General features: G+C 38.7%; 1 protein-coding gene across 1 annotated transcript in view; it reads right to left on the bottom strand.

Annotated features, from left to right (window-relative positions):
* Positions 1-15,141, bottom strand: part of LOC310965456 (metabotropic glutamate receptor 4-like) — a gene marked incomplete at both ends in the record, with an annotated part of 175,593 nt that extends 160,452 nt beyond the window's left edge. The window contains one exon of the mRNA XM_083939061.1: positions 14,581-15,141. Within this exon, the coding sequence (XP_083795187.1) occupies positions 14,581-15,141 (561 nt within the window). The remainder of the gene's footprint in view (positions 1-14,580) is intronic.
* Positions 15,142-16,388: the final 1,247 nt, after the last annotated feature.

Below are 16,388 nucleotides of genomic sequence, written 5' to 3'. Positions count from 1 at the left end.
AGCAAATAGACACCAAACATCAACCACACAGTAACTGAATGCTCTGTCAAAACAAAAGAAAAACCTCATGACATTCAACATACAACATAAAAATGATTGCTTATCATTGCTCCAGACTTAAGCAAGTTTACTCATCAACTGTTTCTGACAGAGCAAACAAACTAAAGATGTGAAAATGCCCCTAACTGCAAGTTTTGCATTTGCCATTTTACAATTAAACCAAACCAATTGAGGGATACAGTGCACATAAGTTGTAGTCCCTGATAGTTGACTCCAAACACACACTACTCCTCCTGTTTCTCACCCTCTGGTGAAGTTGATGTCTGAGTTGGGTTTTTTTTTAATTAAAGACGAGACAAGGGGCGAGTGTACAGCTGTTCTATCAGACTGAGACTGAGCTGTCAACAGCAGGCTGGACTGTAGCTGGTCTGTTGCTGTGTCTTGTCCAATAGTGTACACGTTATTGTAAATACATGATGTAGCGCAACACCACATCTCTCAGAGTGACAGCTGAGCTGCGACAGTCGTCATGGTTGAAAAAGCAAGAAAAGCAGCGAATGATGAAGAGGGAACAGCTTGTTGGAAAATAAGTTGATTCTGTTCATAGACAACAGCTGCACTGACATTGCATATTCAAGGTTCATAATATTGCCACTAAATGGAGAAGTAAACCTGCCATACCATTGGAATGCCAGTTGGAATCGTTGTTTTGCCAGGTAAATGATAATACCTTTGTAGAAAATGTGACTGTAAAGTTGGAATATGCATTTTTTTTCGTCATTAGTTCATCATGAGAGCAAATGCATTCTTTATGTGTAATTTAAAATGACTCCTGTTTCATATTTACTTAAATGTTAGATTGGTTCAGTTTATAAAAAATGACAAATAAACCATAATTCTTATAACTGGTCATTCTGCCATGGAATGTTTTTTGTCCTAATTGGTTTTTAATACAAGCTCAACCATTAGGTTGTGCCTGCAGCAAACTGAGGAGATTTTATTATTGGAAAAATTAACATATAATCATCTCTTCAATTTGGCTACCTCTCATAAAGTTTATTGAGACCTAATAATTAAGAGATAGATAGAAGGTGTTGTGAACTGAACTGTTGTGAATGACATCACAAATTATTAACTGTTGTGTCTGCATGTTCTTCAGATTAGTGCAGGTACAGATAAAGCGGTACATTCATCTTTATTTTTTTCATTAGGCATTAGCTCGATTGATTGTTAATTCAATTGTCATCATAGTGTAAATTTAAAAAAATGGACATCATCATGCATCAAGATGCCACACAGGACAGATTTTGCCTCTACTGAAGCAGCTGAAAAGATATTGGTCAGAATTGATTAGACAGATTTGCTATGTAACTACTTAACACCCGCAAGCAGTCCGAATTCCCCTAGTTGTTTCATTGATGCTTTTCTATCACACAGAATATGAGCCTGGCATTTTACATCACCAGAAAAGTAAGCGAAACCCAGGAAATTGTCATAACAGGTCTTCTCTCTTCTTCTCAACACTCACAATATGTCAACGCCTTCACTATATTTATAATGTGTTAGTATTTTAAAAAGTTGAAACTTGCATGTTGCCATCTCCAAATAGATGTAAAAAGTAACTGAAGCAAGTCCATGCTAACTTAGAAACATTTTCAAAAATAATTATTTTAATCATCAAATATTTAAAATGGATGAGAGAGAAGGTTTTAAAGCTGACTCTATGGACAAAATATTTTCTCAATGCTCTCTCTCTCTTTGTAAGCCTGGGAACCAGACAAATCTGTGGAGCTCTTGTTTTATTTGCTCTGGCCTGCATCCAATTCTGACAGATTTCCACCAGACCTGGTCCTCACCAGATCAACTACAATTGTTAATCTCATGTGGGGCACGTTTAGGACGATGACTGACAGAGGAGCATCACTCTTAATGTATTTACTGAACCTAACTGGCATTCTTAGTCCAGCACAGCTTACCAGGCACCAGAAACTTGAACTGTCAAAAAAGGCAACACTGATCAAATCTGAATTCAAAATTATGTTTCTGTATTGCCCATTTCTCACCTAAAATGTTTTCAGAAACACATTTTAGTGTACGGCTTAGCTTTAATTTGAGAAAGTTTGTGACCTGGCTAATGATTTTTCAAGCCTCAAAATGGACCAAACACCGGCCCATCTTGCATGGGTCGCTCAGTGCTATGCTATTTTGTTACTGTGGTTTGTTTTTAAGTCACGTTTCTTTACTCTAATTGGTTGTAGATCTGATTACATCCAGAGGCATTTTGGTCTGCATCGTTGAAAACGCCCCTTAGAAATCAAAAATGAAGAGATGTTTCCGACAAATAGTCTGGCGATGCCAGGCTTCTCATTTGTAGCCCTGCTAATATTATATAAAATGTGTTTCCTGGTGTGTCCATACAACCTTTATAAAGACAACTTTTGTATTTGAACACTATCCATTTCATAAAATAATAAACACTTGCGTGTGACACAGGGCTATCTCAGGGTTGCTTTCACCTGTGTATGTTATTCCAGCAGAGCCTGACAGATCTTGGCTGTGGCCTGTATTTACTACATGCAGCCTCTCGGCCAGAGGCAGTTTCCATTGGAGGATGGGTTCCCAGATCTCTCTATCATCTAGAGCGTGCTAGACACGTGTGTAATGGTCCCTCTCATGCCTCACTGCAAACTGTCTTCAGTCTGTGAAAACTACAAACAAAATTGGATGGTGGGGGGTTGAAAAAACACTCTTCCACAATTCCCGACATATCCCGTGGCCTTTGCACAAATAGACGTCCAGATTTCACACATAGGTTGGAGGCACTTAAGCACAAACGCAAGCACCCACTTTCTCTCATTGCACACTAGGTAAAACACACAAGCGAGTTTGTTTGCTGTTTCTCTGCACTGTTTGGCATTTGTCGACTTCAGTGTCAGACTGACAATCACTATAGGTCAAACCAAATTACCTGTTGTCCAAAGTGTCTTGAAAACAAGCTTGCCTAAATAATTACTCACTCAATTGTATTCCAGCAGCCTGCAGAGGAACACTGGGTTGTTTTATGTCTATAGAAGATATGATATGTCCGATGTGGTGAACCATACATCAGTGTGAAAAAATAAAATGCCATAACAGGATATACCTTCTCTCTCCACCCTGGTCAATCCTACATTACAGCATAATGACAATCGATCTGTGCTGCTCAGCCAAGCTGCTTGATGAGAAGTGCTCATAGACTTACAACAGACAGCTGATCATGTTCTGTGGTGACAGCCTGGCCTTTTCCCTATCTGACACCTATTACAGCAGTGATCTGTATGCATTTGTAATCAGCTGTATAGGTGTTGTGCGTATGATAAGGACTGGCCCTGACCATCAAAGATCAATACATCATCTTGTCCAATAATAAACCACATTGAACTTTTGGCTGTCAACAGATATATGAGGGCAAAGTTTGACACGGTCCTTTCATGATAAATTGACATCTGCAATCAGAAGTTTGGCTACATCCACATGTTTCCACATCCAAAGCATTTGATGTGTTTCTCATGATAAGGTGTGACAACTCACACACTGCCTGAGTTTCATAGTTTTTATTCAATAATATTAGGACAGACCTTATGATGCAATCACATAGTTCACTGATCTGTAAATCTGTCCATGAAAATATTTAATCAAGCTGGTGAAGCTCAATATCAAATCAATACAATTCCAATTTTTTACAGCCAGATTAGCACATGCCAGAGATCACCATGGCTTCAGGCAGGGCATTGACACACTATGAATGGTACCATCTGCATTCAATCGAATGACATTTTTCAGTGAAGAAAAAGTTAAATATAGTATGGAAGTGGGTTTTTTTGCGCAAATTATATATCTCTGTAAAATGGCATTCTGCTATGGTAACTAATGATATTTTTCATTACAAATTTGTCTGCCGATTATTTTCTGCATCAGTGAAGTAGTCTTTTTTGCGTGTCCTTTCTACACCACTACACTGAAGTGTTGTAATCTGTTTATGCCACAGCCAGCTTTGTCTACTTCTACCTCGTTTCTCAACATTGCTTGGAGACAAACATGGGATCTCTGTGTATGATGCATGTATCGTAGATGGTGAGAAAAAAACTGAGTAAGAGGGATAGTGTGTTATGTTTACTGGCACTTCGAAAACAAGCCGAGAGAGAATGCAGTGCTCTGCTGTTAAAATTAATTTCGACAGTAAAGTACGGCTCTGCTTGACAATTTTTTTTGGTACCAGTACTTTTCTCTATTTCATTTTCCACTGGGGATAATTTCCCCCTCAGTATAGGCGGAATTCTCAGCTGATCGCCATAGTGTTGCGGCATGAAACTACTGTGACATCATCTTCAATGCAACACTTGCTGAATCCTTTCATCAGCAACCAAACAGAGGAATGTCTACACTTAGTAATTTGTACGGCGCAGTGTATGGCAGCCCTAGCGTACAGCATGGCTTTGCAGGGATGTTTTAAAATCCGGGCCAAGTGAATAAGAAAAAATTGCAATGACGAGAGCTTTGCTGTGCAGGATGTCGCTTCTTCTGACGACTCGCTCTGACCAATCAGCCTACTGAAGTTATGATCAGTGGAGAAATATGTCCGCTTCTTTCTCTATCAGCTCATTGAAACTGTCAAAAACAAAATAATGAGTCTCTTAGGCTGAACAAAAACCATTCATCCAGCCATTCATTTTAGGATTTAGGGTATCGCACATACACCAACACACTGTTTTTAAAGTCACATGCTCTGATGTACATGGATTCAAGACTGCAAATGTAATGTACAAAACAAGAAACAATTTAATTCTAGGTAACATACAAAAGATGTTCTCAGACAGGCAGAATTTAAGAGGAAAATTAAATTAGAAAAAAACATGTTTGCACCTCAATAAAAAGTATGTGAATATCAATTTCTTGGAATTTTTTTTTAAGAGGTACAGGGATGAGGAAAGGTTGGTAGGATGAACGTTAGGTATATGATTGACACTGGGTAGATATTTTGGTTGTACATAATAGCATTCAGAAAGTTGTTTGATATGCATATATGATACATTTTATCTCACGGTTTCAGTGTATGTAATATTTATTATTTGTTTGTATGAAAATGTATATTTTGAGGGGTTTTTTATCGTTTTGTGTACTGTGCATTTTATTTGATATTCTTGTTTGTTTGTTTTTTTTGTTTTTTAACTTGTTATATGTAAGAAAGAAACAAAACAAAAATCTAAAAATTCCCTGTCCCTATAAAAGAATGGTTTCATACATAAAACAGACAAAAGTGATTTTTGAGTGAAAATAAATGTGTTATCATGTTTATTTTATTAAGTGTAAAAGCAACAACATGTAGGATTTGACTACATGACTACTGTCGGAAAAGTGGTCGTGGTTACATGATCAGGGGTCACATGTGCATTTTTTGACAAGCCAAGGATACACGCAGCGCAGTCTTTCAAAGCCAAAGCCAGAATTACCAGAGAGTGGAATGTCTTCATCCCAAGTAGAGTGGCCTATATTTTTAGCATGGAATGTCAAATGGATATAATGGGCCAATATTGATCCTCATCAGCCTTTGGATTTTGTCACTATCCCTTTTTCCTACGACAAAACCTCTGCTTTCTTCGGTTTAGTTTAAATTTCAGCCATGACATCAACACAGTATACACAGTCCACACACCCTGTACCAGCCAACAGTACACACGCTACACTAGACAGCTGGGCTCTGGCATTCGAATTTGAGGAAATGGGGGGGCACACTTGACGTATGCTGTAAAGCAGTCATTTCTTTTGTAGTGTCTTTGTGCACAGATGTCGACCCAAAGTTGCATTGTGCCACTGAAAGCGATACAGATACTTAGTTTCAAGGCTCCATGTGAACTTTGCTTTTATGAAATAACTTAACCTATGGTATAAATGTGATGTTAATTTAAATATTCAATCTATATTTAAAGGCAATGCCTTGTCCACCAGCAGGGGTGCATGTAAAATGTATCGACTGCATGCCCTGTTGCCCTTTCAGTAATCGAAAAAATGGTTCAGATAATCATGACACCCAACCATCTGAGAAGTAATGAGTGGATTAATTTTGGATTCAACCCCACAGACTGAAGAATTGTGAAACAGAAGTGAGTGACTTACACTACACTACACCAACATACAGTAAATATACACCGCTAGAGCTGTTACTAAAGAAAAATCCAAACTAATCAACATTGTAACTTTGCTTTCTGTTGGCAGCAAGATGAGCCATGAGGGAATACAGGCAGTTTTCATGCTGTTTGTTTTAACAGTAACATGTGTCCATTGAAATGGAAGAATGTTCATATTACTAAACCGATTTACACAGATAAATTTGTAAATACACAGCCTGTAAGACAAACGTGCACATATGTGTTCAAACCCGCCCACGCACACATACAGACACACACAAGTGTGTCTGTATGTGAAGAAAGCTGACAGATGGTAGAAGGTCTAGATTTGGATTCTGGATGGACGTTTGTTAACTCTTGATGATACAGAAATGTTGATAGGCTTGATGTGCATGGAGAATCAGTCATTGGGATATGGTAAGATGAGATCACAAGAGAGAAAAACAATATAATTATAAGGGAACACATAATCTACAGCATACAGAAATCCTACAAGGGGAGGCCAAAACCTGCCACCAGCAATTTGTCTCCTTTAAAGTGAACAAAACAAACAGACTGCAGAAAAAGAAAACACCTATCACAAAAGATCACAAGAAATGTCATCAGGAATTGTTCCCGATTTAAAAATAATTTAAATCACATCCAATATTTTATGTTCGTAAAACCTCAGAGGCATAATTGTCATATATGCTTACAGTTGTTATTAAATAAGTCTTGCGGCCTTATTCTCAGACAAATGAGTCAATGACTCAACACTTACTCATCTAAAAGCAAAATAACACAAGTGGGACATTAAGCACTAAGATAGCAGTGAGATTGTACTCCATTGGTTTGTCCATTACATCAAAGCAGAATGGTTGTAACAATACTTTTCAACATTAAAAAAATGTATTCTAATTCACATTTTACTGTGTGGGGATGGCATACACCATTCATGAAACATATTTAACACAACATGTTACGAAAATGTATACTTAGTGTGTCATGTGTCAGAGCTGGACCGATATGTCGGCCTGAACAATTTCTCGCCCTTGGCCTATTGCAGATAAATTGCAGGATAGCAATGGCAAATTATGTTCGGCTTAGTATGTATTTTGCTCACACGGAAAAATGTCTATGTGTACATTAATGTATATCGTTATCGGCCTATTGAGGCGTTTTGTCTCCTGTGGTACACAAGACAAATATCCATATCCTCCTAGTATGAAGGTTTTGTTCCCTGTTAATGTTCCAACTACATCCAGAGATCGAATCGTTAATTCTAAGAGACCCCTGTGACCGCTGACGATCTCAGACAATATTACTGTCTTTAAGAGGATGTACTGGGTTCCGAGAAGGAGGCTAAATAGCACTCCAAATTATAATAAAAGAAAAATTAGCATGGCTGTTTATACGATGTATAGGGTGTATGGTTATGTATATACCATATCCTTGTAAAAAAGAGATTCTGGTCACTTAAAGGGATACTTTAACTATTTATTAATTGATTCTGAATCAAATATGAGTCAAGGTTACCATGAGGCTGTTTACACTGATCTATATGAACCTGAACTTCATAATTCAGGAGAGAAAAATAACTCAAATTGTGGTTTTCAATCTGGGCTTTAAACTTTAAAAACTACTACCGGCCCACAACAAAAATACTGTTAATCATTTGTAAACATTCCTATATTCTTTCCTTTGTGTCTCATTTAAATTTTGTCAGCACTCAAATTATTATTATTACCAAAACACAAGAAAAAAAACATTTGCTTTTAACTGGTCACAGGATGTATGTAACTGTAACTGGAGACCAAGGATCGCATCTAGACATTGCTACAATTTAATGAGTCACAATCCTAAAAGATTGGGAACTAAGGGCATGAATCAAAAGCCAGTACCAATACTGGGTATCAAACACCTTCACAGGTCTGCTAGACCTGCAGAAATCTCTCTGCCGTATATCAATCCATCTAATCCGAGCCATTCTATGAAAAGCTGAAATTTCAGGGTGCCTTATTTAGGATTTTTCCACAAAATTCCCCTCTCATGTCTTGAGACAGACAGAGCCTTACACTGTAGGTGCAGCCAGTGTGTGCATGAGCAGAATGAAATGACATGGATGCTGCTGAAAAAACACTGGTGGAACAACAGGTTACCAAGTGTTATCATTTTTAACTGATCAAAATCAAAAAACGAGACCCATCGATACTATTACTGTATATTAAATATCAAAGAGCGGAGAACAAAGTGTTGGCTTAACAGCTGCACAATCAGACCGTCAGCATTCTGTTAATGGAGTAGTTGGAGTACAGAGAGGGCAGGGAAAAACATGGCAAAGGAAAATACAGAAAATGGAAAATGATCACCTTCCTGAACTGAGCAGGATTATTATCTGCAGCTCCCACAATGACTTACAGTACTTTGGGCAAAATGACTCTCTTTTCAAAATTACACAATACACAATATTACTCAATACAAATTACACAAGTAACAATGCTCTATACTATCTTTCCATTTGTGCTGCAGCATTTTGAACCAATACTGACTGATACAGTCCAGCTTCCTGTCTAATAAATAATGTGATATATGCTCATGGTGCTTATACTGAAACCTATATGAACATCTAACAATAATAGCAATGCCACTGAACTGTGTAGTATATGACTCACATTCATAAACATGTCGCCTTCTCACATTAAAGTGAATCTACTTTGAGGAAGAAAATAAGGGCTTCATGGAAGCAGTCAATGTGAACAACCGTTTTGTTACTGGTTCACTGAACGATGTGGGTTTGGTAAAAGTGAAATGCATCGATGAACTGATACTAGTTTATCTTGATTTAGCTGTCATTCCCCTAAATGAGCACCTAAATCAATTGTGACATGGGGCCGTCATTCTACTGTGTGACTGGAAGGTTTATAAGGGGAATAAATATCATTCAGAACAAGATGAAGCATGAAATTTCATGACATGAACCCGTTTTTTTTGTTTTAAGCAAACACTGTACAAGGGCCACAACAAGGTAAAAATAAAAATAAATCTAACAGATATTAAATGATTGACTACCATAAAAGAAACAATTTTATCGCTTGTGCCACTTGTCAGGTTTATCCACAGTCTCTAAAAGTGTGGACAACCACAATGATGGAATGCAATTAACAGGGCCACTAGTCAACCAAGCAGTGATAAAAACATAAAGATGAAATGAATAAGTGCAATATAAAATAGAACCACTTATGCTAGATCTCAAGGACTGTAAAACTCTAAATTCCTTTTATATTTGCAGGTGAACATGGACAGAAATAAAACACAATTCTGAAGCAAACCCTATTTTAATTATTTAACCTCTGATTAGAGTTCAAATTCTAAACGTGTCCATTTAAATTAGTAGATCTGATTAAGTTTTCCATATCTCTGCTGAGGTTATTGTTTCCTTCTGAATGTGTGTAAGCCTATAGTGGCTAAAAAATATTGATCCAAAAATATTCCTTAATGGTTAAACATGAACAAAATATTTCTTAACACTCCATAACTTATGTATGTATTTTTTTTTTGTTTTGGAGATGCATCATTTTTGCATCAGTGTAAAGGCATTTTGATAGTTAATTGAAACGTAACATGGTGATGTCATCCCGAGCATGCATTAGGAGACAGATCAATCAATACTCTAGCAATAATGTTTTCTATTTGTTTTGTTTTTATACAGAATCATGTAAACAACAACTGCCTTTGGGAGGTCCATTTTTAAACTTTTAACAATCAATAGATAGCTCTTCAATACAGAGGCCAGACTTGGATTTCAGCATCAAAGACAAACTATACAAATGTATTCTTTATTTTCTAGACCTGAAAGCAGCTGTAAGGTCCCCAACTGTTGCCAAATAGAGAAAAGATGTTTGAGGTTTTGTAGTGCATTAACAGGTCATACTAACCAAACATTTACATATTTTACAAAATAGGTCTGAAGCTTGAGTTTTACCAGGAGCAGAGGATCAACTGGGGGGAGATAACCATTAACTCACTGACAGAGATTTCAACAAAGCAGATGGTGAGCACCTCTGGGAACGAGGGATGTGGTGGATCTTTGACCACAAAACAGCTGCAGAATGGAGCTCACTCATTCAAGGCATCATGAAAGAAACTGTCAACTGCTAATGATATCTGCCATCCTCACAGTATGCCATGTGGTCAGAATTCCTCTTTATGCATATACTTGGACTGGGATCGTCACTGATAGCTCAGAGATGAGTCATGGTAGTAGCAAAAGCGTCAGTAAAATCAAACAATAGCAACTTTACACTGTGAATTTGATTTTTAAAAAGTACGTTGTGTCTTTTCTTTCACTACATCTATCAAGATGCTGTATATTTGCCAAAAAACTACAGCAATAATCCCTAATTAAATCTGAGCTGTCTTGGTCCCCTGTATTAGATCACAGTACTTGGAATACCAGCCATTATATTCAGAATAGCTAATTTTCTTTAAAAATGTATTATTCAACACTGTTCATAATTTACATTCACTTACAGGCAATGTTATCATGAACATAACCCCACATGACTTCATGAGAAAATAAGGTTCATAGATGTGAGCTCAGGGCAGTCTCTAATAAACTAGTCATAATATAAGGTGTTGATGCAGCACTAAACATAATTTGCTTTATTCTTTGTTGAAGCACTTAATCCAAGAGTGTTGATACTAATCTAAATGCCGAATACTAAGTACAACAATGCCTTGTGAGACCTGTGGAGTAACAGTGCAGATCAGGAATAGATGTAAAATGAGGGCTTTATAAACCACAAATGGATGATTTGCCATTGCAAGACAGTTAAGACGGTTCCTACATAATGTGAAGGTGCATAAACAATAATTCAGTTGGTCACCTAAAAACAAGACCATGAACTAAGAGTGAGGGGAAGATGTCAGAATGAGTGGGAGGATGAAGGCCTGTTCTTCCTTTAAATGGATCTTCTTTTTTTTTTTTACTCTTCCATGGCCCTCTTTACTACTGAAAATAGCTACTTCAGTGAATGCGAGATGTCTTATCCAGCCAGCAGTAAATTGTAATGTCAGAACAAGGAGCCACCAAAATGCTTTCCAGAGAGCATTAAAGGCTAGAACACTCTGGGCTTCTTATTCCTAGGTCGCTGCCTCTCTATTGTGCAACTCATGTGCACCCCATAGATTGAAACAAACAAAATTAAGGAAAATAAATTTTCTTTTCAATGAAAAAAGGCTTAAACTTTTGCTATTGTTCAGTTGAAAAGAAAACCTCTGTAAGAATCTCCTGCTGATATATTCGTCAAAAAGGCAGATTTGGGAGTATCTGTGTTGTAGGTGATCCATGTCTACTTTATGAACGCACATTCTGCGTAAATGAATAATGTTATCATTTGACATATCGTGTCTGTTAATTATCTTTTTCCCGGCTGCTCGTTACATCTGCTCCCACTTCTAAACTAAAATGTCCTTGAGGTGCAGCTCCTGGTCCCGGTGTTACCATTACATAAGATAAGAGTAAAATATTCATCAAGATGCTCTGAACCACATCTGTATGCAGCTGAGTGCTGAGGAAACACTTTTCTGTAAACCTGCTAACTACAACAGGGTGGCTACTGCCTCTGGGTTAGTGGTTAGCGTGGTTAGCGTGCAAATGTGCTTGATCGCTTTTGTTATCGCTTGTGTTTTTGTGGCTGAGATGTTTATATACATGATATGTGAGATTTAGTGGTACAGTATTGCACACGGTAAGCGTGTGTGTGCTTGTACAAGCATACAGTAATGTGCATGTCTACATGCCTAAGAGTGTGGTTGTCTTCATCAGTATGCTGAGTTTGTACTTGTGTGCATGCATTGCCTCCATTTAAAGCAAACATTTATGTCTAGCCGCAGTGCTAGTAGACGTGGTTATTCCTCTTCTCTCTGCATACTAGATCATGCAGCAAATGATGCCTTGATGGCACAGAACGTGTTATGAGAGGGTCGTAAAGTTAAGCTGGTTATCTTCCAGGGCCATCAGTAGGTCCATCAGGACAGGACCAGGAAAATCAGCTGGCATCTGACTGACCTGGGGATCCCTGGGAAGCCATAAATCAAGACCCTGCCTAAATGACCACACACCACTCTCCATTAAAGGTTTACTGTTTAATCTATACAACTGATCAGACTGCTCTACATCACGTCAGCAGCCTTTTCTCTTTCTTTTTTGATTGTTGTAATGATCGTTATTCAATCAGAGTGGATGTTGATTGATTGGTGACTTACTTGGAAAGTGTTTGATTTTCAATACAATTGCTCAGAAACACAAGTGATAATAACAGAAGTTGAACAGGTAAAATTTCCCCATGATGACCTACTCAACCTGCAGTCCCACTGAAGCTGCTTCCTTAATCTCCTGAATGTTAAAAGGCAGAAGAGGGGAATGCTAATATATACATTGAGGATAGAGAAAAAGAAGATCAGAGAAATCTAAATTAAATATGCAAGGACATCTCTTATATGCATTAATGAAGAGGGAATGAGCACTGTGCTAATGACGAAGGATTTAAGGTTTCCATGTGAGAGTGAGCTCGAGAACGCGCTGCTGGAGGCTCATTATGGTGGCCCATACCGACTCCTACCTGTGTGAGCGTGCATATACACATGTTTTATGTGTAAGAGTAAAATAAATATAGAGTTTATGCACAGGGCTTTGCATGCTCTATGTATTTATCAACGGGTATATATAAAGCACACCCATGAATAGAGGCATGAATCAGATGAAGAAAAGAATAACACACATACGTTAGAACATATAAAAAATGTTCTGTCACACTGGATTCACTTCTGTTAACACTGGGGGCCTCCACAAGCAGGATACATCCCATGTGGTTTGTAACACTCTGGAATCAGGGAGCTTTTCAAATCATACATAAACTACAGGCTGTTGCTGTTAAGTATAAGTTTAACTTAAAAGCATCAAAAAAACAAAATAAAAGCCTCATATCCACCTCACCGGGCTGTAGCTAATTCACCAATTTGGGCTTAAATATTTGATACTGATTTTATTTAGTGAAGTGGTTCCTACTTTTATCAATTTATATTTTTTTAGTTCGTAAAAATATTCAACACATTACCAATAATTATGACCAGTGCTGTAGTATTCATGGCCTCGGCCCAGTTATACTACAGTGCAGCACACCTACAGACAAGCCACCCCACACTAAACTCCTACAGGGTAAAAGCCCACATGCGAAGTTTCATGTTTAACCTCAAGACTCACTGTACTCACATGTAACATGATCATCATCAGTGGTGTGAAAACACCAGGCTCCCACAGTCAATGAAATATAAAGTGCATACTCTAATCATAGCTCAGTTATGCAGAGCATCTTGCCAGCATGGCACTGGCATAGTGTTGAATGCACTGGAAGGCTGTAGAGGAAGCATTGCCAGAGTCTACTTCAAGACTAGTCTAGCATTCAGCATCGGAGCCGAGAGGACCACAGGGGCGAGCAGAAACGAGGATGAAAAAACATGCAGGCATGCATTGCTTTGCTCTGCCTTTCCTTTCCATCACCTATAAAAGCAACTCATGATAATTTCATTATTGATTGATAAACCTTTTTTTATTTGTTTTTTTAATTAATACATTCATTTTTTGGTAGCAAAAAGGCCTTTACAATTTTTCATTGCCCATTCTGTGCAGTGACAACAAAAGTCTGATTATTCAACCAACAGAACTTTAATAAGCCACTGCTTCATCGGTCCCAATGAAGGTGATTTAGGTAATATATGTACTAAGATGTGCAATTGCCCATGAAACAATTTCAAGCACATGACAATACTTCACAAAAAGTCATTCTAAGTCAGAAAAGGGTGTACTATTTTGCAGTGAGTCGAGCAGTAAATAGCAATCACACTTTCAGTAAAGTAGAAAGAGCCATTGTGCTTGCTGTGGCTGGCTGGATAGAAAACTAAATATGTGTTAAATAATTCATCAAATATTCGAATGTATATCAGCAGAACATATTTTCCACAATGTAAGCAAATGTATAGCACAGACTGATTGGGAGGCTATGGGGGGGGGGGATTAAATCAAGTAGTATCCTATTAATCACTTCTGTTTTGTGACAGGCAATACCTCTCACTGCTTAGCAACCAACTCCTTCAGGGCAACAGTCAGTGTGATGAGATTTACCAATGTTATCTTCTCTCTAAAGTGTCCATTGTGTGGCAGCAGATCTCTAACACTTATTGTTCCCTCACTGTTCAGAAGCTCCATGCTGTTGTTTTTTAGCAAATGTTATAAATTATTCAAACACATACATAAGAGGATCAATAAAGCAAAAACATCACAAATCACAGGTATAAGCATTATACGACAGCAGACACAGCTCATGTTCATTGTTCTGTGCATTTCATAGATACTAAGTGGACTGTGCTGATGTCTTACCTTAAACAGGCGAAGTATGTTGGCCACCATGATGGATACGGAGCTGGAGGAAGCTCCAATGACGCCCACCACCCTCTCGGGTTTGGTGATGATCGGTGCACCCCCTCCCAGACATTTGACATCTGTCCCGTCCTTCTCGATCAAAGCCTGCACGAAGGTCAGAGACTGCTCTAAGGCGTGAGTGTCCCTGGAACAGGTGTCCAGGATACGGGCCCCCAGTGTGATGTTAGGCAGCAAATTATTGTCATTATTGATGCGGTCAAGGGCAAAGAGCATGGCCTCCAGTCTGTGTATGCCCTTCTCCTTCTTCAGCTCCCCACATGGCTTGCCATCGTGGCCCCTAGCGTGTACTGGGAAGAGCCCACCTAAGGAGATATCGCCGTCAATGCGGATGGAGTTCAAATGTGTGAGTCCTGCTCCTTTGGGTTTGGCAGCCTGAGCAGCCTTGAGGGAGCTGGTTAGAAGCAGCAGCAGCAGCAGCAGCAGCAGCGGCAGAATTCGGCTGGTCCGATCTGGTCTAAATGCCAGGGGTTGAAACATGGCCACAGCACGAGCACACATCTACACGGTCTAACCAAACCCAGCAATCAGAAAACACAAAAGCCAGGTATTATTTTATGATGGCCAGAGTGTTAATTGGAATACCTCTTGAAGCAGTTCGCACAGAAAAGGTTTCCTCTCATGTCTCTCCTCTCTCCCAGGCATTCAATTAATGTAAAATAGGAGTGTGGCTATTTCACAGGATGTAATCCTGTTCTCTTCTCCTCTTTCACTCCTTTACTCCATCATCTGACCAAAGTGGTGGGCAGCTGCTCTTGTGTCTGTTGTTATTCACAGACTTGCCTATGGAGATCCTTCATTGGGGGCATTAGTAAGAACAAAGGTGAACGATGAGCTTTTTCTCTTCACCCTCCCCCCCTCCCTCTGCGTCTCTTTCCTCTCCACCTCAATCAGAAGTTTTTAATCTCCTGTTCCCTTGGGCAGGGATTTGGTATCTGTCAGAGCCCCCAGGCTTGCTTAGGTCCACGGGCTTCAGAGTGGATTCCTGAAAGATCAAAAAAAGAAGAGTTGTGAGACAGTGCACAGAGAAAACAGAAAAAAAGGCAAAAGGGATTTGTATTGGTATGAGCTTTTCAATACCTCCTTTTTTGCTTAACCTTTTTAGTGCAGCATTATGTGGACTGAAGAGACTTTTCTGCTTCCAAACTAATTTATTTCTCTTATACTCTGCCTACGTCTACCAGTTTGAATTCAAAAGGTTGCCATGGACTCCCAAGGTTGACAGGGTTGAGAGTCAGATCCCTACGCTTTATATTCATCTATCAGCCTTGTCAGCAGAGGGACTCAACCGCTATCACAATTGTGTGGCCTTCTTTGACGATTAAGTTTCACATTTTTGCTGTTGATTTTATATCAAACTGATTTTACATTAAATTGGAAAAGCACTGGCTGCTTCATGGTTCCAGAGCTATTGGTTGACATTAGCAGTAGTAGTTTGGTTGCTGTTCTGTGTTTGTACTCTTTTTTTTCCAGAAAATGTATCACCATTGCTGCCACATTACTACTTAAAGCCTGACAAATCATACGAAACATGAGGCATTTACAAGGGAAGTTCAAGAGACTAAATATGCTAGAGATAAAGCTGATATCTCTTTGTGCCAAATTGACCTCTCCAGCAGTTCCCAGGTATTTTTGCTTACTACATGCAAGAGGAATTACATATATTATAATGGGATTCATATGTGGGTCCCAGGGGCTCTTAAGCTTGTCTAAGTATGTGCCTTGCAGGTTAGAAAGGTACAACAAAC

The sequence above is a fragment of the Echiichthys vipera genome (assembly GCF_963691815.1).
Source record: "Echiichthys vipera genome assembly, chromosome: X".
Classification (NCBI taxonomy): Eukaryota; Metazoa; Chordata; class Actinopteri; order Perciformes; family Trachinidae; genus Echiichthys; species Echiichthys vipera.
The sequence above is the reverse complement of the archived record's forward strand: the minus strand, read 5'-3'. Positions and strand labels throughout refer to the sequence as shown.